The sequence below is a fragment of the Octopus bimaculoides genome, chromosome 2 (genome assembly GCF_046866305.1).
Source record: "Octopus bimaculoides isolate indiv1 chromosome 2, ASM4686630v1, whole genome shotgun sequence".
In the NCBI taxonomy this organism is placed as follows: Eukaryota; Metazoa; Mollusca; class Cephalopoda; order Octopoda; family Octopodidae; genus Octopus; species Octopus bimaculoides.
Genome location: NC_142929.1, coordinates 8,214,647 through 8,236,744, shown reverse-complemented (window position 1 = coordinate 8,236,744; position 22,098 = coordinate 8,214,647). Strand labels below are relative to the sequence as shown.

The 22,098-nt window shown below is 36.5% G+C and overlaps 1 protein-coding gene across 1 annotated transcript in view; it reads left to right on the top strand.

Moving 5' to 3' along the window:
* LOC128247132 (uncharacterized) overlaps positions 1-22,098 on the top strand; it is a 117,383-nt gene that overhangs the window by 79,266 nt on the left and 16,019 nt on the right. The window contains exons 29-42 of the mRNA XM_089348302.1: positions 1,326-1,373; positions 4,188-4,359; positions 4,780-4,826; positions 4,924-5,082; positions 6,077-6,250; positions 8,176-8,422; positions 9,285-9,331; positions 11,649-11,724; positions 12,988-13,134; positions 14,432-14,481; positions 15,203-15,373; positions 16,329-16,481; positions 19,299-19,454; positions 21,884-22,089. Of these exons, the coding sequence (XP_089204428.1) occupies positions 1,326-1,373; positions 4,188-4,359; positions 4,780-4,826; positions 4,924-5,082; positions 6,077-6,250; positions 8,176-8,422; positions 9,285-9,331; positions 11,649-11,724; positions 12,988-13,134; positions 14,432-14,481; positions 15,203-15,373; positions 16,329-16,481; positions 19,299-19,454; positions 21,884-22,089 (1,853 nt within the window). The remainder of the gene's footprint in view (positions 1-1,325; positions 1,374-4,187; positions 4,360-4,779; positions 4,827-4,923; positions 5,083-6,076; positions 6,251-8,175; positions 8,423-9,284; positions 9,332-11,648; positions 11,725-12,987; positions 13,135-14,431; positions 14,482-15,202; positions 15,374-16,328; positions 16,482-19,298; positions 19,455-21,883; positions 22,090-22,098) is intronic.

The following is a 22,098-nucleotide window of genomic DNA, read 5'->3' as shown; positions in this document are numbered from 1 at the left end:
AGACTACTTGCTAAAAGGTGCTATGCAGTGGGATTGAACTCAGAACTATGTGGTTAGAAAGTATACTGCTAACCACATAGCCACGCCTGTGGCTAATTTTTTTTTTTTTTTTGTTATATAAAAACCTATTATTCGTTTTCATGTTTTTAAAGTTGTTTTATGAATTTTATGACGGCTTTAATTTAAGAATATCTTTTATTGACAGCTTCTACTGCAATCTTCTTGTCATCTAATGCAACTAATTTTTTAAAATAGCTCATAATATAAAATACCAACCAGTCATCACTTCCTATCTCAAAGGAAAAATAATTAGAAAAAATATAGATCCTAGCAGTAAAGATTATATGAAAGCCGAGGAAGAGTTGTCTTAAACAATAGAAATTTTCAGTCAATCATTCATGAATGGCAGCAACTTCGAATGAAGGCTATGTTCTTGTAGCATGATAATAGTATCTCCTTCATTAAGCAGTGATGTGTATAAATACAAACTTTCGACCAGTTCAAATATGCTTCGAGCATATACGAACTTATAATACAGCCATTGCCTGTATTTTTGCTATGATGAAATGCTTGCTTAGTGTTGTCACCCCATACTTTATTTATAGTGAGCCACTGAATAGCACAACCAATCATTGAACGATGACAGGAATATCATAAGAGGAACACTCATGTCAGTTCACAGTATCTGCCTTTCTAGTCTCTGCTGCTGAAGAGGGGATAAGCACTCCAAAATGCATGCACCTAGCAGTCTGGTTAGGGAACACTGTGACTGATTAGGTGTATTTACACCTATTTGTTGGCATCAAAACATTTTCTCCGTGACTAAATACAATCAATGGTTTTCTTATGCATTCGAATATGCCTCATATTTGAACTGGAAGCAAATTTATATTTATTAATTAGAATCGTATGCTTTGATCTATGCCCATTCCCTTGTTAAAAGTTTTTCTAGCTATTTGTTGTTCTAAGCATACTTAGATCGCAAATTTCAACAGCAAGCATCATTATTATTAAATTTAAGGCGGCGAGCTGGTAGAATCGTTAGCACGCCGAACGAAATGCTTAGCGGTATTTTGTCTGCCGCTACGTTCTGAGTTCAAATTCCGCCAAGGTCGATTCTGTCTTTCATCCTTTCGGAGTCGATTAAATTTAAATAAGTACCAGTTACGCATTGGGGTGGATGTAATCGACTTAATCCCCTACCCCAAGCTGCCCTTGTGGCAAAAATTTGAAATCATTATTATTATTATTATTATTATTATTATTATTATTAAATTGTCCAAATTAATTTCTGATAATAATGTAAACTCACTCTATTCTCACAGGTAAACCACAACTTACGACAGCGATATCATATGCCACTAAACCACCAGGTTGGTAAATATTCATAAACTTTTCAAGAAAACTAGATTTAATAAGGAAGTATTAGTATTACTTTAAACACCATAACAGGATAGTTTTATCGTGCATCTATTACTTGCTAATTCTATAGATTTACAATCCCAGAGATCTATATTATGGTGAATGCTTTATACGTAAGGCGACGAGTTGGCAGAAACGTTAGCACGCCGGGCGAAATACTTAGCGGTATTTCGTCTGTCTTTACGTTCTGAGTTCAGATTCCGCCGAGGTCGACTTTGCCTCTGATCCTTTCGGGATCGATAAATTAAGTACCAGTTTAGGGCCTTGTGCCTAGAGTAGAAAAGGGTATATGTTTTTGATATTATTTAGCAGAAGCAACAGAGTGACCCAAGGACTGAGAGTTTCGTGTATTAGCACTTGTTTCGTGTATTAGCCACTCCTGTGCCCGAAAATTGTGTGAGATGCTTACAGCACCTAGGTTTCCCAAGCGGTCATCCATCTAAGTACTAACTGGACTCAACGTTGCTTAATTTCAGTAACTATGCATTATCTCATAGCTTTGAGATTTTGACGATGTGATTGTTTATTTGTAAAAGGACACTATAGAGTAGGTATGAAAGGCAAGATCTGGCCTGTTTGAAGATAAAGCAGACAGAATATTTTGGCCGGATATGGCTGGCTTTAAATGCTAAGGAGTTAAATAAATTTCACTCCCTCAAGCTTAAATGATTATATAAAATGAAGAACATTCACCTGTGAAACCACCATGAAGCCTGTGAGACTACAAAAGCCAAAGGTTGGGGTAGCTTTATGCTAGGAGATGAGGTTTGAGATATAAATAAAGGGGGACCCAGAGCAGGTTCTTGTTGTAGAGCAGCGACATGGTTACTCGTATTTACAGGAGAGAGAGTAAGAAGGAATTTAGTCATAGCTGTGATGAGACAAATAGTGGTGTGAGGTGTCCGAGTAGAAGTGAGTGGGGACAGAGAAAGTAAGGTGAGTGGGTGGAGGCTGGCAAGAATGTATCGGGATTGGTGGGGGGAGCATGGAAAAGAGGATATTAAATGATGGTGATGTACTGTTTTTATTGAATATCATTATATGATCCCTAAATTGTAAAGTATTTCAAAAATATTGTTAAAACTAACACTCCATTGGTTATGATGCAGAACAGTGATTCGCAACCTGTGGTCCATGGATCCCTGGTAGTCTGCAAAGGTAGTACTGGGGGTCTGTGAAGATGTTAAGCTGACAGACCTTTCAATATCCTGGGGTCCGTGGAACATGGCAGGCTGGCAGAAATGTTAGCACGCCAGCTGAAATGCACCATAGAAACCAGGAAACCGGGCCCATGAGCGTGGCTAGGTTTTAAAAGGGCGCATAAATAAATAATTACATACTGGCACGGATTGGACGGTTTGACAGGAGCAGATCAGTTGGAGAGCTACTCCATCCTCCACTTATCTGTTTTGGCATGGTTTCTACAGTTGGATGCCCTTCCTAACCCCAATCACTTTACAGAGTATATTGGGTGCATTTTATGTGGCCCTAGCATAATTTCTCTTTATATGGCACCAGCAAGGGTGGCTTTTAAGTGGCACCAACACCTGTGAACTCATAAGACAAGGACCTCTCAGCTGGGAGAGAGGGTATGGATCTGAGAGATTAGAGTATGATAGAGGGAGAGGGATAGCCTCCTTATTATCAAGGAGATACTTGGCTACTTCAGTAGGACAAGGAAGGAGAGGAAGGGGGAGAGAGAGAGTTGTTAGAGAGAGAAATAGTGAGACAGTAGGGATGAGAAAGAGAGGGAGAGAGAGTGAGAGAAAGGAAGAGCCTGTACACAGGGAATACTGAGGGTTGTATAAGTTGTACAGACAGGATGGAGTGTGAGGGGAGATATTTAGAGATGACAGTGATAGCAAGTGATATTGAAAGATATTGGAGAGGCTGTAGAGATAGCAAGTGATGTTGTGCTAATTAGAGTTCTTGTAGAGATTTACCACACTGAAATAAGTACTAAAATGAGGAATGAAGTCCCCCCCCCCCCCAGCATAGCCATGGGTATAGACCAGGGAAAGAATAAAATAACTTATGTTATACTTCCACTTAAAAAGATATTTCTGGCTTCTGGTTTATGTGTAAATACACTGTTATTGCTCAGCTCTTTGTCTACAATTTTCGTTATACAAACCAACAAGAGAGTATTATTCCATGGTCACTTGCTCTGCTAGACATCATCATCATCATCATCATCATCGTTTAACGTCCGCTTTCCATGCTAGCATGGGTTGGACGATTTGACTGAGGACTGGTGAAACCGGATGGCAACACCAGGCTCCAGTCTGATTTGGCAGAGTTTCTACAGCTGGATGCCCTTCCTAACGCCAACCACTCAGAGAGTGTAGTGGGTGCTTTTACGTGTCACCCGCACGAAAACGGCCACGCTCGAAATGGTGTCTTTTATGTGCCACCCGCACAAGCCAGTCCAGGGGCACTGGCAACGATCTCGCTCGAAAATCCTACAGGAGCCAGTCAGGCGGTACTGGCAACGGCCACGCTCAAAATGGTGCATCTCATGTGCCACCCGCACAAGAACCAGTCCAGGGGCACTGGCAACGATCTTACTTGGCTTGCCGGGTCTTCTCACGCACAGCCCATTTCCAAAGGTCTCGGTCCGTAGTCATCGCCTCGGTGAGGCCCAATGTACGAAGGTCTTGCCTCACCACCTCAGCCCAGGTCTTCCTGGGCCTACCTCTTCCACGGGTTCCCTCAACTGTTAGATCCTCTTCAAAATATAATGTCTTTCTGACTTTTATTTCTAGTGTGTGTCCTCAAGGTATGTGATATTGAAGAACTACTTGGCTACATACCTGGAAATATAATAGGGTGGATTGAGAAGGATGGTAGAACTGGTGCCTCAAGTGAAGAAGAAGTTGCACATGTATTTGATCAAGTTGAAGAAGGGGTCACTGTTCACATTTCTTGCAATAACTGGTAAGGGACAATTCTTGACTAATGGATCTTTGTTTTCTTTGCATTCTATTTTGAGATTTCTGAAATATATGCAAGATAATTATAAATAAAGGCAAAAGAAAAAAATTCTATGCCAACATGCTGAGAAATAGACTTTAAATCACCAATCACCACATACAATATACATTACTATAAATACACATCGTGTTGAATTGAGGAAAGCAAGCTAACAGTTTGACGATTTAAAGTCTATTTCTCAGCATATTGGCATAGAAATTTTTTTTTTCTTTTGCTCTTATTTATAATTGTTTATAATTTTCACCTTAAAAGGTATTTTAATATGCTGGCCACTTGGAATTTTTTGAAAAAATTTTATCTTATATTAGAAATATATGTAAAATAGATAAACTTCTATAATTCATTTTTGTTTTTCTTTCTTAGTACTTGTAGTGAAGGCATGCTGCAGTGCACCAACAATGTTTGCAAAGGTGATTATTGATTTTTTCATTAAATATGATCAACTTGTGAAATTTTACAAATGCTGATGTTTATTTTTTTTTTTTTCCTGTCTAATATCCCTTTTAGGATGTGCTTATTCAACATGGTCTCAATGGACAGCATGCAGTAAGGGCTGTGATGTAGGGAATCGAATAAGATCAAGAAAGAGACTGATAAAAAAGGGAACAGCTGATTGCAATTTACCAACAGAAGAGACATCTGATTGTAACTTCATTCCATGTGAAGGTAGTTTGTTGTTCAGCTTTTTGGATGAATTTGAAATTGTTTCAGTTATCACAATTGTATTATATGTCATGATTAACATTTTACCACTTTGATAGCATAAACCTGTTGAAAAGCACGTCTTTTGTTTCAAATAATTCTGAAAATAATGAAGAATTTAGTAAAATAATTATGTCATTATTATACTGGTGTTTGGAAAATATTATTAACATGGAATATTATTGTCTTCTAAGATTTAGGAAATCCAACAGTAGTCTTTATTCTAATGAATGCTGCAGATTTACAGCATTCTAACAATACAACCACATTAAATTAGATATAAAGACTACCATTTGGTATTAATACATATTCTGTGGCAAATATTTAATTCTTACAGAGGCAGCTGACTATTTGTGACATCAGTGACTGAATAGTCCCTGTTTTTCTATATATTGGTGACAGTGAGACTAGACTAGGATACAATGAGTGGATGACTGCAACTGAGGAAGCACAAACATGCTGAAATCATGTGAGCTACCAGGTTGATCACTAATACTTGACAATTTTTCATCTGCTACTGATATGTCTGTGCTTCTTAACACCATAAGTCTATATGAGAAGATTTCTCTAAGCAAATAATGCAGCATTAAAGCCTCCTAACCATACATCCACATTGAGTAGGATATAAAGGTTGCCATTTATATGAGAAATTGTGTTGGTAGAGCAGATTTCACAAGGGTATAGAATAGCAATGAAAGGACCTTGACAGAGAAAACTAATAACCATTTGATTGCTCAATCAATACATTAAACAACAATTGAATATTTAGTTAATAAAATTAAGAAGTGATATTAAACCAGTGCATGTGTTTATTTTAACATCTATCAGCATAATGACCCTCCCTAGACACAGATTTGTTTCAACACACAAATTCACATTAAGAACCTTACAAACTAAAAATAGAAATTTTAATTATCTTAAATGGTTTTATGTGAATGATTTGTATTTTTAATTTAAGAATCACCTTCATGGATGCCTTGGGCAACTTGGGAAAGTTGTTCAGCATCATGTGATGTTGGATACCAGAGAAGAACTCGAAAATGTCAAAATAAACTTGAAGTAATATCTGAATGTCTTGGAGTAGGAGTGCAAATCCAAGCATGTGGATTGGAAAGGTGTTCAAATGAACGAGGTATTTTCTTGTGTTTTCAATGCATCCTAACAGTTTTTCCATTCCTTAAAAATAATATTTTTTTTCTTCAGATTTTGCTACATTCATTGTAAACTGATTACTGAATATTTTATAATGTCATCATCATCATCGTCGTCGTTTAACGTCCGCTTTCCATGCTAGCATGGGTTGGATGATTTGACTGAGGACTGGCGAACCAGATGGCTGCACCAGGCTCCAATCTAATCTGGCAGAATTTCTACAGCTGGATGCCCTTCTTAACGCCAACCACTCCAAGAGTGTAGTGGGTGCTTTTACGTGCCACCGGCACAAGGGCCAGTCAGGCGGGTACTGGCAACAGCCACGCTAGAAATGGTATATTTTACGTATCACCTGCACAGGAGCCAGTCCTTCGGCACTGGCAACAATCTTGCTCGAATGTATAAAATGATATATTTCTTTGTGTATCCTTTGTACACTTTCTTTACATTTTTATTTAAATTCTAAATTCTCAAATCCACTTCAACCTTAGTCAAGAACAGAGGTTCTCAACCATTTTTTTTTTTATCTATGGAACCCTTTTGATTACTATTTTATTCTGGTGGGTCTCCATAGCCATTCAGAATTTAAAAACTAGCTTTATAGAAACTTCTTTCAAAATTCTTATTTTGTTTTTCACACATTAATTTGTTTAAGTCAAACTATCTAAAACATTAGAGAAAGAAACCCTACCTGTTTCTTACAATACATACATCTAAAGCAACATTTTTCCAGGGGCCCTTAAAATACTTTGAATCCCAAATTTACTATTTTGTTGCATAGAACCCCAGAAATATTATATGGACCCTCGGGGGTCATATAGATCTGATGAGAACCATTTGTCTTGAAGGATAGTCTTCCTTATATTTGACCACCAAGGGTACACCATACCTTTGATTTCAAATAGTTTTTTTTTTCCAATATTCATCACCCTTCCATATTAAGCAATGCAGACACCTTTTACATGTAATACATATTTTAAAAAAACACTGTGTATTAAGCTTCTACTAGCATTTCTTTTTTAAAAAAAGTCATCGACTGATTCTTGAGAAACTTCCAGCTTTTCTCATATATAAGTGAACTGTAAGTGTTAATTGGAAACAGAGAAGGGATCATGTTTTCTATTGAAACAAAAGATCATGATTTCTTCTTTCTTACACACACACACACACACACAAAATACGATGGGCTTCTCTCAGTTTCTGTCTACCAAATCCACTTGCAAGGCTTCGGTTGGACTGATGATATAGTGAAGACACTTACTCTTTTACTTGTTTCAGTCATTTGAATGTGTCCATGCTGGAGCACCGCCTTTAATCGAGCAAATCGACCCCAGGACTTATTCTTTGTAAGCCTAGTACTTATTCTATCGGTCTCTTTTGCCAAACTGCTAAGTTACGGGGACGTTAACACACCAACATCGGTTGTCAAGTGATGTTGGGGGGACAAACACAGACACACAAACATACACACACACACATACATATATATATATATACATATATACGACGAGCTTCTTTCAGTTTCCGTCTACCAAATCCACTCACAAGGCTTTGGTCAGCCCGAGGCTATAGTAGAAGGCATTTGCCCACGGGGCCACACAGTGGGACTGAACTCTGAGTCATGTGATTGGTAAGCAAGCTACTTACCACACAGCCACTCCTACTTGTCCAAATTATTTTATATGAGACTTGTCCTTATTTAGGGACCTTTTGAGTGGGATGGGCTACTTAACCTGAAGAAAATTCTAACTGGGCCCCACCTGCAAGATCATGCGCTGTTTATCTTGACATGAGATCCCCATGTCACACACATTTTGTTGTGATGCATGTGCCTGGTGTACCATTATTTGTGTTTATACATAAAATCTGTTATATTAAAATAGTCTATCTTGTATCTTTTTATAGTGTGCACTGGAGGTAAAGTTTGGTCTGACTGCGCAAATGAATGTCCACTTCATTGTGCAGACTACAAAGCTGGAAGGGGTGTATGCCAGGAATCAGATACGTGTGTCCCTGGATGTCGATGTCCTGAGAACACCCTTGAACAGGATGGAAAGTGTGTAAAGAAAGAACAATGTTTTTGCCACGATAAATATGGAACTGCTGTACTGGAAAATTTTGAAACTTCATCACATGCAATTTGTGAGAAATGGTTAGTATCTATCGTTCACCTTTACTTGTTTCAATCATTATACTGTGGCCATGCTAGGAAGATTTTGTTGCTGTCGCCCACGTTGGAACCGGACCATAATAATAATAATCCTTTCTAACAAAGGCACAAGGCCTGAAATTTGAGGGGAGGAGACCAATCGATTGCATCAACCCCAGTACGTAACTGGTACTTAATTTCTCAACCCTGAAAGGATGAAAGGCAAAGTCAGCCTAATAATAATAATAATAATAATAATAATAATAATACAGGGCAAGTTCATCTCATCACATACCCAAATCTGATGGGTGACTTAAATTATTTAATGAATGTTACCTTTAAGAATCCTTTTCTGATCCATGGTGCTGGCCTTAGTATGCACAAGGTACTGCCTAGAAGGCATTGGATGCATCATGTCTAAAATACACAGATGTACATATACGTACAGTAGAATCTCGCAGTATGAGTGATCCATTGTACGAATAATTTGCTGAGTCGAAACTCATGCAAATTTTTGTCTTGAAGTACGAGTGGAAATCCGCAGTATGAGCACACAAATCGTCCCACCTTTAAGGTAATTCAGTTTATAAAACCAGTTTACATGTTTCATTTGCATTCACTTTTTTATAATTGTCATTTTACTTGTAACAACACCTTTTCTGATTTAAAACCCATAAAAAATTATTTTTGAGTGGTTTGTTGGGGGACTGAAACGGATTAATTATATTTTAGTTAATTTCAATGCGAAAATTGATTTGTAAAATGAGTAAATCATAAGACCAGCTTGGTCATGGAATGAATTAAACTCGTACTGCAAGGTATCTCTATATATGCATATAAAATATTGTATTTTTCTATTTAACAGTTTATGTAAACATGGAGAAATTACTTGTACAAATATTACAAAAAGTTGTAAGTAAAATAAACATTTGAATTTAAAATGTTTTATTTCTTCATTTCTATATATATTTATTTTTGTATATTTATCAGATGGCAGACAAAAGTCATCACAATTTCTGTAATTTAACAACAATGTAGTTTGATTTTAGGGTGTTAACAGTAAAATGCTGCTGGAGTATAAACAAATTAGCATGAAGGACAGAAAGAGACGAGTACAAAAAATAATACAGATCGCTTGACTGAATGATAAAATGGACAAGTTACGAGGACAATGGGGTGGGGGGAATATATAAAATGAGAAAGCAAGGACAGTAACAAAACAATAAACAAATAATAAATGACATGGGTATTTTTATATACATAGAAGGCCTTTCAGTTATACAACAGAATTAAAATGGAGAAAGTGTGAAAATAATGCTAATAGGAAAGAATATGATGGTCCCTTAGGACATGGGAAAATGTATATGCAGACAAAAAAGAAAACCATTGGAGTAAGTTCTTTCACAGCAGTGGAAAAATTTCTATGATAGGGATTGAATTATACCCAACTGACCGAGTGAGTGGTCAAGCCAAAAAGGATGAGGAATTTTAGAAAGAGGATGGTCAGGTGGCACCTTTTAGGTGATGTAAGAGCTTGGTACAGTCGTCTGATTTACCAGCTCCAGTCACACTGTCCAATCCATGCCAGCATGGAAGACAAATGTTAAACAGTGATGATGATGATGATGCATATGTGTATATATATATATATATATATATATATATATATCATCAGCATTATCATCATCATCATCATTATCATCATTTAACATCTGTCTTCCACGCTGGCATGGGTTGGACAGTTTGACTGGGGCTGGCCAGGCAGAGAGTTGCACTGAGCTCCACTGTCTCTTTTGGCTTGGTTTTCTTACAGTTTAATACCCTTCCTAATGCCAACCATTTACACACGTGCACAGACACACACACACACACACATATATATATATATATATATATATATATATATATATATACTCATATACACATAATGCATTCACAGAAAGGGAATAATGGAGCCATCATATATGCATATCGAACTCTGCTTAGAATTTCCTCATTATAACACTTACTTCCTTCTTGGTTTGCAAATATAGACATAATATTCCCATTCATCTCAACCCATAATGCTGGGTTGAATAAAACCAATAGTAAAGTCCTATAGTACATTGTACAGCAATGAAACAAATCACAATTAACAATCCAGTAATTTAATATTTGAACAAGCTGCTTATAAATTGTTAAATATGAAAATTGGTCAGTTTACTTTTGCCACTAGCATCAATGGGTTTATAAACAGTGGGTTCATGAATAGTTAAGGAAGATACACAGCTGATGATGATATCTCCAAGTGGAGTTGAAATATGCATGTACAGTTGTTCCTTCTCGGTCTGTCCATGAATGTATTGTGTGTGCCGCCATAATGCTTACGTTTTTCAAATGCAGTGTTGGCTAAAAATCTCTAGATATGTTCTAGTATATTCTACAACAAAGTAATTGCAAGCCATGCTCTCTTTCTCTCTTAATGTGTTTGTAAAGAAGATAGTTGAAACTTATTCATTCTGCTCTTGAGAGTAAGTCCTGGAATTTAACCACCAGATTAGTTTGTGGAGCAAAGACAAATATATGCTTATCAAATGTACACAAATTTTGTCTCAATCATCATCATCATCATCATCGTTTAACGTCCGCTTTCCATGCTAGCATGGGTTGGACAATCATGGTGCTAATTAATTAGTGTACACTACATGTAGTATACACTTATTAATTCATAATTTAACGTCTGCTTTCCATGCTAGCATGGGTTGGACGATTTGACTGGGGTCTGGGAAGCCAGAAGGCTACACCCTCCAATCTGATTTTGCAGAGTTTCTACAGCTGGATGCCCTTCCTAACGCCAACCACTCCGAGAGTGTAGTGGGTGCTTTTTACGTGCCACCGGCATGAGGGTCAGTCTGGTGGTACTGGCAATGGTCACACTCAAATGGTGTTTTTTACATGCCACCTGCACAGGAGTCAGCCGTACACTACATGTATGCACACTTATTAATTAGCTCAAGAACTGAAATAAAATGTTTATGGTTAAGATCATTAATTAATTTATATATGTACATTTAATAATAGAGACATGACTAATCTTTAGGTAAGATCCAATGGCAATGGTTTTGGGGGAATTTTCCAATGTTTGTTCCATACAAATATCAAATTATTCAGTGTAAATTATACTTTTTCTAAAACAAATATGAACTGTTTCATTTGACAGCAGAATAAATAAACTACTGAATCATTACAGGTTGTGTATATGCCAAATGGTCGAGTTGGGGAGCTTGCAGTCGTACCTGTGGTGCTGGTATACAACATCGTTACAGGTAACACATTCTTATTGTATCTAATCACTGCAATAGTGTTTTTAAATTGTGTGTGAATAGAATTGAACTTAATTGAATGTTTTTAAGTAAATCTTATAGAGAAAGTATGCTAAATCAGTTGTGTGTCAGATTAAATGCTTAGGTAAGTATTTCATCCCTTAATATGCCCTGCATTCTAATTCTTTGCCTTTGATTCATCCATATCTAAATGAAAAAAAAACCTGTGCTAAGTATGTATGTACTGTGTATGATATGACTGGCTAAACTCTTCCGCTAAGATTTGTGGTCTTATGCTAGTGTGGGAAATTGTAGATTTTATAATGTGAGCCCTTGTAAGATAAAAAGTTTGTTAAGAGGAATAAATTAGTTTATAATGTATATTTTTGACAGAACCTTCTGTTTTTTAGAGATGGATTTTATCTTTCTTTTTCTTCTGACAAATGGATCTGCTCAACACATTAGATTTCTTGTCTTCTAAAATGGCTGCAACTTTCTGACATTTGAATTCAGAGCCTCTGCACAAATGATCCAATACCTTTACTTTGTAGACATTTCAACTCTGCTAATAGTCACCTGAGAAATCTTAATTAACTCATAACAGAAGAATGATATAAAGCAGTAGTGAGTTGCCTTGTACGTTTGTGTTCAGAGTCCAGTTTCAAGTGGGTCATTTTGTATTTCATCCTTCTTGAATGTAAATTATGTCCTTTCTAATAACAAATTGGTTTTTTTCATTTACACAAAATAAGAGAGAAAAAAATCAAAATTAAGCTGTGGATGTGTGATAAACAGCTTGCTTCTCGACCACATGGTTCCAAGTTTTGTCCCACTGTGTGACACCTTGGACAAGTGTCTTCACTGTATCATCATGCCAACCAAAGCCTTGCAAGTGGATTTGGTAGACAGGAACTGAAAGAAGTCCAACATATTGTGTCTCTTTGTGTGTATATGTATGCGCATGCATGTATGTGTGATTGTGTATATGCATGTGTGTGTCTTTATGTCTGTGTTTGTCCCCCACCACCACCACTGCTTGACAACCAGTGTTGGTATATCTATGTCCTCATAACTTAGTGGTTCAGCAAAAAGAGATTGATAGAAAAGTACTGGAGTTGATTCGTTTGACTAAAAATCCTTTAAGGCACTGCCCCAGAATGGCCACAGCCTAACGACTGAAACAGTTAAAAAGATAAGAGACACTGATAAATCTGTATAATTATTCCATTACAAATCATTTTCAAAAATTTCAAATTCTCTTTCCAGAAAGTTGCTCTCCCATGGTTCATTGTGTGAAGAATATATTCATGAAAACAAAACCTGTACCTTAGGAACTTGTCCTTTTGATTGTTATTTCAATGAAAATGGTTACTATAATAATGAATTAATTCGTGAAGATTCTTGTGAAGTGTGGTAAGTTGTAAAATTATGTTCAGAATACTTTATATTAAGTTTTATAAAGAAATTTTACTTTAAATTAATGGTTTAGTGCTTTAACAAGACTATTTTATGTTGGATTTACATATCACATTATTTACATTATTTACATTCGACGGATATTTGTCCTCATCTTGTTTGTTGTTAACACAACGTTTCGGTTGATATACCCTCCAGCCTTCATCAGGTGTCTTGGGAAAATTTCAAACCTGGGTTCTCATTCCTAAGGTATTTTTCCATGTTGTTGTTGTTGTTGTTGTTGTTGTTCAGGCCACTGCTTGGAATCGAACTCGGAATCTTGGGGTTAGTAGCCTTCACTCTTAACCACTACGCTATATGCCCATGCATGCATATGGTATAGTGGTTAAGAGTGTGGGCTACAAACCCCAAGATTCCAGGTTCAGTTCCAAGCAGTGACCTGAATAATAATAACAATAATAATAATAACAACAACAACAACATTGAAAAATACCTTAGGAATGAGAACCCAGGTTCGAAATTTCCCCAAGACATCTGAAGAAGGCTGGAGGGTTTATCAGCCAAAACGTGTTAACAACAAACAAGATGAGGACAAATATCCGCTAAATGTAAATAATGTACAGAATTCCTCATCTCTTAAATACAGAACTGTATAGAGCACTCCACAGACATGCCGACCCTTAATATAGTCCTCAGGGAGATTCACTGACACAGAGTGTGACAAGGCTGGCCCCTTTGAATTACAGGTACAACTCATTTTTGCCAGCTGAGTGGACTGGAGCAACATGAAATAAAGTGTCTTGCTCAAGGACACCAATGCACCACTGAGTATTGAACTTGTGACCTTAAAATCAAAAGTCAAATACCCTAACCACTAAGCCATGCACCTTCACAGATGTCACTATGTGTCTTATTTAAATAAAACTAAGCCCCTATATTTAAAATTTACTGAATGCTACAAACAATGTGGAAGACTTGAACTAAAAAACACGAAAGTATTTTAGTTCAGTGTTTTAGCTTTGAAAAACTATTAAAATAAATATACTTTAAACCCATGGTTAGTCAACTGAGTATAGCTGGCTCAACCAGAGAAACAAAATTCCTTGCAAGAGGAACAAGAATCATCTTATGTATTCTGTTTACCTTTGTAGCTTCATGATGAGCACAGCACTATTAGAACTGACATTTGCTTTAATCACTTCATTTTATCAAGTATCTTTTTAACCTGAATAAGTCACAATAGAAATGTTTCTTAGTAGTTTACAGTAAATTTATTATATCCTTTATGTTCTAGTTATTGTACAGCTTCAAATATATCCTGCTTTTATCAACCAAATGCAAAAGGTAACTTTTCACCATTTTGTTTTCAATTCCAGTTTACAAACACAATGTATTTGAAACCTTGAAAAAGTACTTCATAATTTCTTGATGTTGTTGATGGTGGTAGTAAAGATATCTAAGGCAAAAAATTGAAGAGTATTCCAAAATCATTCCAATTTTGCAGCATATATGTGTCTGTAATTTTATTTTATTCTTTTGCAAGCCTCAGGAAAATTAGTTATTCATAATTTGGGGTTTATGTTGCTCATTTTACACAGAAGCAGCATAATATCAGTGCCAACAAGATCTAGAATATAAGTTCTTTTTAAGTAATGTATTAATAGGGTATTTATGAAGGCAAGTGTATTATTTTTTAGATATAAAATGTTATCTATAATACAGGAATTGTTGTTGACCTAGTTGATCATCCAAATACAAGGATGTGATAATCCTTTCTAAGGCAGATACAAGACCTGAAATTTGGTGGGAGGGGCTCAAGTAGATTAACCCCAGAGTTCAACTGGTACTTATTTCATTGACATTCAGAAAGATAAAAGACAATGTTGACCTCAGCAGGATTTGAACTCAGAACATAAAGTCAGATGAAATGCTGTTAGGCATAATAATAATGTTATTACCTTAAATATTTCATTTTAAAATGGTGCAAATAGTAAAAACCAAATTAAATTTATGTTAATATTTCAATTAAATACAATTCTAAAATATTTCAAATTTACTTGACTAGCTGATGGAAAATGGGCAAGTTGGTCTGAGTGGGGACCTTGCAGCCATTCATGCCAGCCTGGTGGAATCAGAATAAGAACTCGCTCTTGCTCAAATCCTTTACCACGCTGTGGGGGAAAAGTATGTTCAGGAAACGCTGTTGATTATGAATACTGTACAATGAAGAAGACATGTAAGTAATTTATGATACTGTGGTATTTCAAATCTACCTTAGGAGTACATAAATTCCCAGCATCTCTGAAATACTGTTTGCATTTAAGTCTTGAAGTTCTCTCATACTTTCCTCTTCACTTCACATAACATGCTTATTATTCACATCACCCAATGGATTCCTGCTTCAGTTTCACCCAGCTTAATAATGGCATTGTTGGCAGTGCCATTTCTCTTATCTCAGCCTATATGTCTTGCTTCCTGAAACAAATTGATATATCTGACACTATTTTGTCATTCTAGTTGATTAATTGTCGTACATCAGCTCCAATAAAGCAAATATATCATGCAGGTGATCAGTCAAACAACTAAATACATTCTACATATCAAACTCTTTAGATATATTGTTCTTCTGCCTAATTAAAACTGAAGCCATGTATTTCAATTTTCATTGCACAAGGTACATTGTGGTATCTGTGTCTACATTTCTTCTACAATCCGTAGTGCTTAAGAGCATGGGATACTGACCCCAAGATTCCAAGTTTGATTCCAGGCAGTGACCTGAATAATAATAATAATAATAATAACATCAAAAATACCTTAGGAATAAGAACCCAAGTTCGGAATTTCCCCAAGACACTTGATGAAGGCTGGAAGGTATATCAGCTGAAATGTTGTATTAACAACAAACAAAATGAGGACAAATATCCATCAAATGTAAATAATGTACATAATTCTTCATCTCTTAAATATAGAACTGTATAATCCAGTCTTTTATTCTTTATTTATAGATTTCATTGTTTGCTATCCAGGAATCAAATGAGGTAAAATAGTTCCAGAATTGCTCTCAAGAGTTTTGGTCGTATAGAATAAGCATATTCCATTGCAATACATTCCGTGGTGATATATCTACAATTTTGCATTACTTTATTTGGATATTTAAAACAACAGGCATTTTTGTTTTCTCCATGTTGCAGGCTGTATTTATGAAGAATGGTCAATGTGGTCAACATGCAGCAAACCATGTGGTAAAGGTTTTCAGATCAGTGAACGAATTAAAACTAGGGATTCATCTTGCAAATTAAATACTAAGACTAGAAGACAAACTTGTCGAGTACAGCCTTGCAGAGGTATTATCTAAAAGCCTTTAATAACTTTTTTCATATATATTTTGCTAATTTTTCAATATCAATCATTGTGAAGTGTATTTTAAGATTTTCTAGAGAAATGCAAACAAGAGCGATCGCTCAGTAATGAAAAGGTCTGAAACACTGCCTTAGAAATAAATGCTATAAACTTCAAATTCACCCTATATCTACATCTATATCTATCAGTCTATCTAGCTAGCTAACTTTCTAACTATCTATCTATCTGTCTATCTGTCTGTCTATCTATCTATCTATCTATCTATCTATCTATCTATCTGTCTATCAGAACACCCCTATTGGTTGTCTCCTAATGGACTGTGCCACAATACAACTGGACATACGCAGAGAGCTTTCAGAGCAGAGTAGAGCCAAGAGTTGCATATTGTCAAGGGTTATTACCAGTATCTTAAGTAGAACAATTTGCAAGGACTTTATTATAATTCCATTATATCATGCATCGAAGGTGTGATACAATACATTCTCTACATATATAAATATAATTCTGGACACTAGTTTGAGATGGGAGACTTATCAAACCGCCACCTTGCTGTAAACAAATACTGTAAGCACAAGTAGTTTATAACCAGTTTCATTTATTTATTTATTTATTTACTCAAATTTAACGTCTATTATTCTTGTTAATGCTTCATTATTATTGCTAATATTGTTATAGTAATTGCATTTAACAAAAAGATCGTTATCAAACAGCATTTAACACATTTACAAAAGTTAATACAGTAGATCCCGCGTTATAAATCCATTGATAATAAATCTACCCGCTTGATGTATCAAAAATGGGTTGGAATGGAATTTTTACACATAAAATCTCTCATTTAATAAATCCAAACCATCACTTAATAAATCCAACTGTTGCTGCTTCTTCCTAAAGTGTCACCAAGCAAATGAATCAAGTGTTCCCCCCCCCCCATTAAATGCTGACAGGTAGGCTCCAGCAGCCACGGTCAGCCAGCTGTCATGTGGTACACTCCATCATCCCAAAATAGATATAGTGTATATATATAAATACACATACACTACCATTTACCATTACCAACAGGGTCACGACTACTACTACAACCAACAAAAAATGCTCCCACCTGGACTGTTGACACCAGTAAAACAATTATGAACTTTTCATTTAATTTCATTTTTTTTAAATATGTATTTTTGATAAGGTTCGTTTTTTCAAGAACCGAAACATGTTAAAAATATCTCTGACAAAATTATAAATTAAAATTCATTTTTTTATATTTATTTATTTATTTATTTATGTGTTTCAGCCAAGTGGCTGCGGTCATGCTGGTGCACATTGACGTTTTCAAACTTCTTTTTTATAAATATATATGTTTTCCTGTCTTGGATTTTGTCCGCCACTACATTCCTCCATGGTAAGATTTAATTTGCGTATACAAATTTAATCTGCAGTCCATGGGAAGAGCTGTTTTAACGATGCGTCCCGCCCAGCTCTTCGAAACGCTGGTGTTAAAACGGGGGTAGCTGATGAAGTAGAATGTTCTCTATGTGGCTTGTGTGTTTTCTCGTCTACGTTTTGTTTGCAATGTCCTGTACCCAGATATGCACCTATACATACAGGTGGATGTCGGTATGCACATACCTGTACGTATATATGCATATACTCATTTATTATTTGTTTTTATATATATATATGTATATATAGTAGCTGGCAGTGGCTGCTGGAGCCTAAAACACATCCTTGTCATTCAAGTGAAAAAGTAGGCTCCAGGACACCTCTTGTCAAAATTACATGCCCTTCTCATTTATTGGATGATGGAGTGTACCATGTGACAGCTGGTTGGTTGTGGCTACTGGAGCCTACCTGTCAGTATTGAAGTGTGAAAAAACACATCATTTGTCATTCATGTAGAGAGGCAGACACACACACACAAGTTGTTCAAAATGAAATATGAGAAGCAGGACCAATCCATGGTAGAAAAGATTCAATTGTTAGGATGTTACAAAGCTGAACGTTAGAATGATGGTGCTGTTGTTTGCTCCAGGGATCATCACTGAAGAAGGAAAACTAGACGAGATCGTTCATGACAATTGGCAATCTGAAAAGGAAACCGAAGGAGATGAAGATGGCAATTCCATCATTGATGTTGAGGAAAGAGCTCCAGAGCCTCCAACGTCAGCTGAAATGAGACACTATCTCATTCGATTAGAAAGTGGCCTTGAAAGTTTTGATTTCGGTGACATGAATCCTTTTAGAACTCTTTTGGAAAAAATCAATGCAGAGTTGCAAACGAAGCGTCCAACAAAGCAAACAACACTCAACAAATTTCTCATTCAAGGACCCTGTTTATAATGCTTTTTATTCTTGTATTCGCATATTATATGTATTTTAATAAATACACATGTTTAATCAATCAACAAATTTTCTTCCCTCGGTTAATAAATCCCTCGTTTAATAAATCCAAAATAGGTGGTCCAAGATGGATTTATAAAGTAGGGTCTACTGTATTTAAATAAGAGATGAAGACAAAAAAAAAACTGTTGCGAAGCATCTCTCATGCCCCATTTCTCACTGTCTCAGTGCTCCTCTTTGACTACAGCATCTATATTTAATTTCTCACCATCCCCTAAGAAGTAGTACTGCCCACATTGAGAACCACTTGATGACAAATGGTTATAAACTAAGTAACTAAGTTCGGCTGAGAAATGTTTCTGAAACATCAGATTAGCTTTGTGCTCTTCGTTCAAAATTTATATCTTCTCAAACAAAAGCAACTTGTTAAACTGTTTTATACTTTTCTCATGAATCTGTTTCTTTCACTCCAGTGAGATGTGGTAGATGGACAAGGTGGTCACCTTGTGTGGGTCAGTGTGACAAAGGAGTCAGCAAAAGAACTTTTAGAGTTTCCACGAGACGAAGAAATAAGTCTGTCTGCAAGACTCAAACGGAAGAAAGGGAATGCAAACTGGCCAAAAAATGCAGTAAGTAAACATTCATCTCAATTTCTCTAAACTGTCTGTTAAAAAAGGGGAAAAAACATGACACTCCATTGATTACAACAACAAGGGTTTCAGTTGATCCGATCAGTGGAACAACCTGCTTATGAAATTAATAGGCACAGGAGTGGCTGTGTGGTAAGTAGCTTGCTTACCAACCACATGGTTCCGGGTTCAGTCCCACTGCATGGCACCTTGGGCAAGTGTCTTCTACTATAGCCTCAGGCCAACCAAAGCCTTGTGAGTGGATTTGGTAGACGGAAACTGAAAGAAGCCCGTCGTATATATGTATATATGTGTGTTTGTCCCCCCAACATCACTTGACAACTAATGATGATGTGTTTATGTCCCTGTAACTTAGCGGTTCGGAAAAAGAAACCAATAGAATAAGTACTAGGTTTACAAAGAATAAGTCCTGGGGTTGATTTGCTCGACTAAATGCGGTGCTCCAGCATGGCCGCAGTCAAATGACTGAAACAAGTAAAAGAGTAAGTGGCTGAGGACTCCACAGACCTATGTACCCTTAAAGTAGTTTCCAGAGAGATTCAGCACGATACAGAATGCAACAAGGCTGGCCATTTTAATTACAGGTATGACTCAATTTTGCTGGCAGAATGGATTGGAGCAACGTGAAACAAAGTGTCTTGCTCAAGGACACAATGCACTGCTAGAAATAAAACTCTCACCTTACAACCATGAGCTGAACCCCAACCACTAAGTCAGTTATTGTGTTACAATAAGCAGACCCATGATCTGAAGATACCTATCTCCTCTCCAAGCATGGCTGACCAATGTTAAGCATGCTTTGAGAAACTTATCCACACTCTGATAGGTTTTATTTTAAATCCTAGTAAAAGTAAGGGATTGAAAAACCTTCAACCACCTGAGATTATCCAGGCAATAAAGAGATAAAAACTACCTCCAAAGGAGTTTAAAACAAGCAAGGAAGATAACTCTAACAAGATCAGTTGATCAAAAGTTTTGGAGAAAATAGAAAATGCAGTACAGAGTGGAATTGATCTGGTCTTTAAAGTTAGCTGGTAAAAGTAACAGATATGTTTTGGTTTTAGTTGACCTTACAAATGAATCATGTTTGACTCAGAAAGCATAAAGAGTGATCAATATATATTTCTTTGTCTGTTTTTTCTGTGCTAGCATGTTTACATGTTTATTTACATGTTTACATGTTTACATGTTTATTAGTGAGGCATTGTTTTGCAGCCAGATGCCTTTTCTGTCAATAACACCGTTGTTCAAGTAAACAATATCTTATTTTCATTATTTACATTATTTACATTTGACGGATGTTTGTCCTCATCTTGTTTGTTGTTAACACAACGTTTCGGCTGATTTACTCTCCAGCCTTCATCAGGTGTCTTGGGAAAATTTCGAACCTGGGTTCTCAATCCTAAGGTATTTTTCGATGTTATTGTTGTTATTATTAGTGTTCAGGTCACTGCTTGGAATCAAACTTGGAATCTTGGGGTTAGTAGCCCGTGCTCTTAACCACTATGCCACATGCCCACTATGACGTAGTGGTTAAGAGCATGGGCTACTAAATTCAAGATTCCGAGTTTGATTCCAAGCAGTGACCTAAACACTAATGATAATAATAATAATAACATCGGAAAATGCCTTAGGAATGAGAACCCAGGTTCAAAATTTCCCCAAAACACCTGATGAAGGCTGGAGGTTATATCAGCCGAAATGTTGTGTTAACAACAAACAAGATGAGGACAAATATCCGTCAAATGTAAATAATGTAAATAATGCACATAATTCCTCATCTCTTAGATATAGAACTGTATAGAGAACTGGTTTGGTTGGATGGGAGTCTGATGGTAGCAATGGAGCAGATAGAAATACAATTACACAAAACCAAGTTAATGCTGATGATACAAGATATAGTAACTGTTACTTTTTATCTTGGCACACAGACTGACATCGCCAGATTTCTACTTAATGTGCTGACACGTAAAAGGCACCATTCGAGCATTGTGCCTAACTGGCACCCATGCTAGTGACATGTAAAAAGTACCATTCGAGTGTGACCGATGCCAGAGCCACCTGACTGGCACCTGTGCTGGTGGCACATAAAAAGCATTGTTTGAGTGTGGCCGATGCCAGTGCTGCATGGCAGGCACCCATGCCAGTGGCACGTAAAAAGCACCCACTACACTTTTGGAGTGGTTGGTGTTAGGAAGGGCATCCAGCTGTAGAAACCTTGCCGGATCAGACTGGAGCCTGGTACAGCCTTCTGCTTTGCCAGTCCTCTGTCAAACCGTCCAACCCATGCCAGCATGGAAAGCGGACGTTAAACAATGATGATGATAACTGTTTTTTTTTTCATTATTATGTTATGTGATATGTTTCAAGAGATATTTTACCTCTGTAATATCTATACTGAATTTCAGCATGTGGTGAAGGAGAAATATGGTCAACTGAGCCAGTATGTGATAACACATGCAACAATGTTTTCGGACCTATGAATAATTCCTTATGTAAGGCACCACAGAAAGGCTGTAAATGCAAAAAGAACTTATTTAGAGACTCAACAGGCAAATGTGTTCCAAGACAAAATTGCAGTGAATTTTGTTTTGCTGATGGTTTAATAAAACAGGTAAGTCTC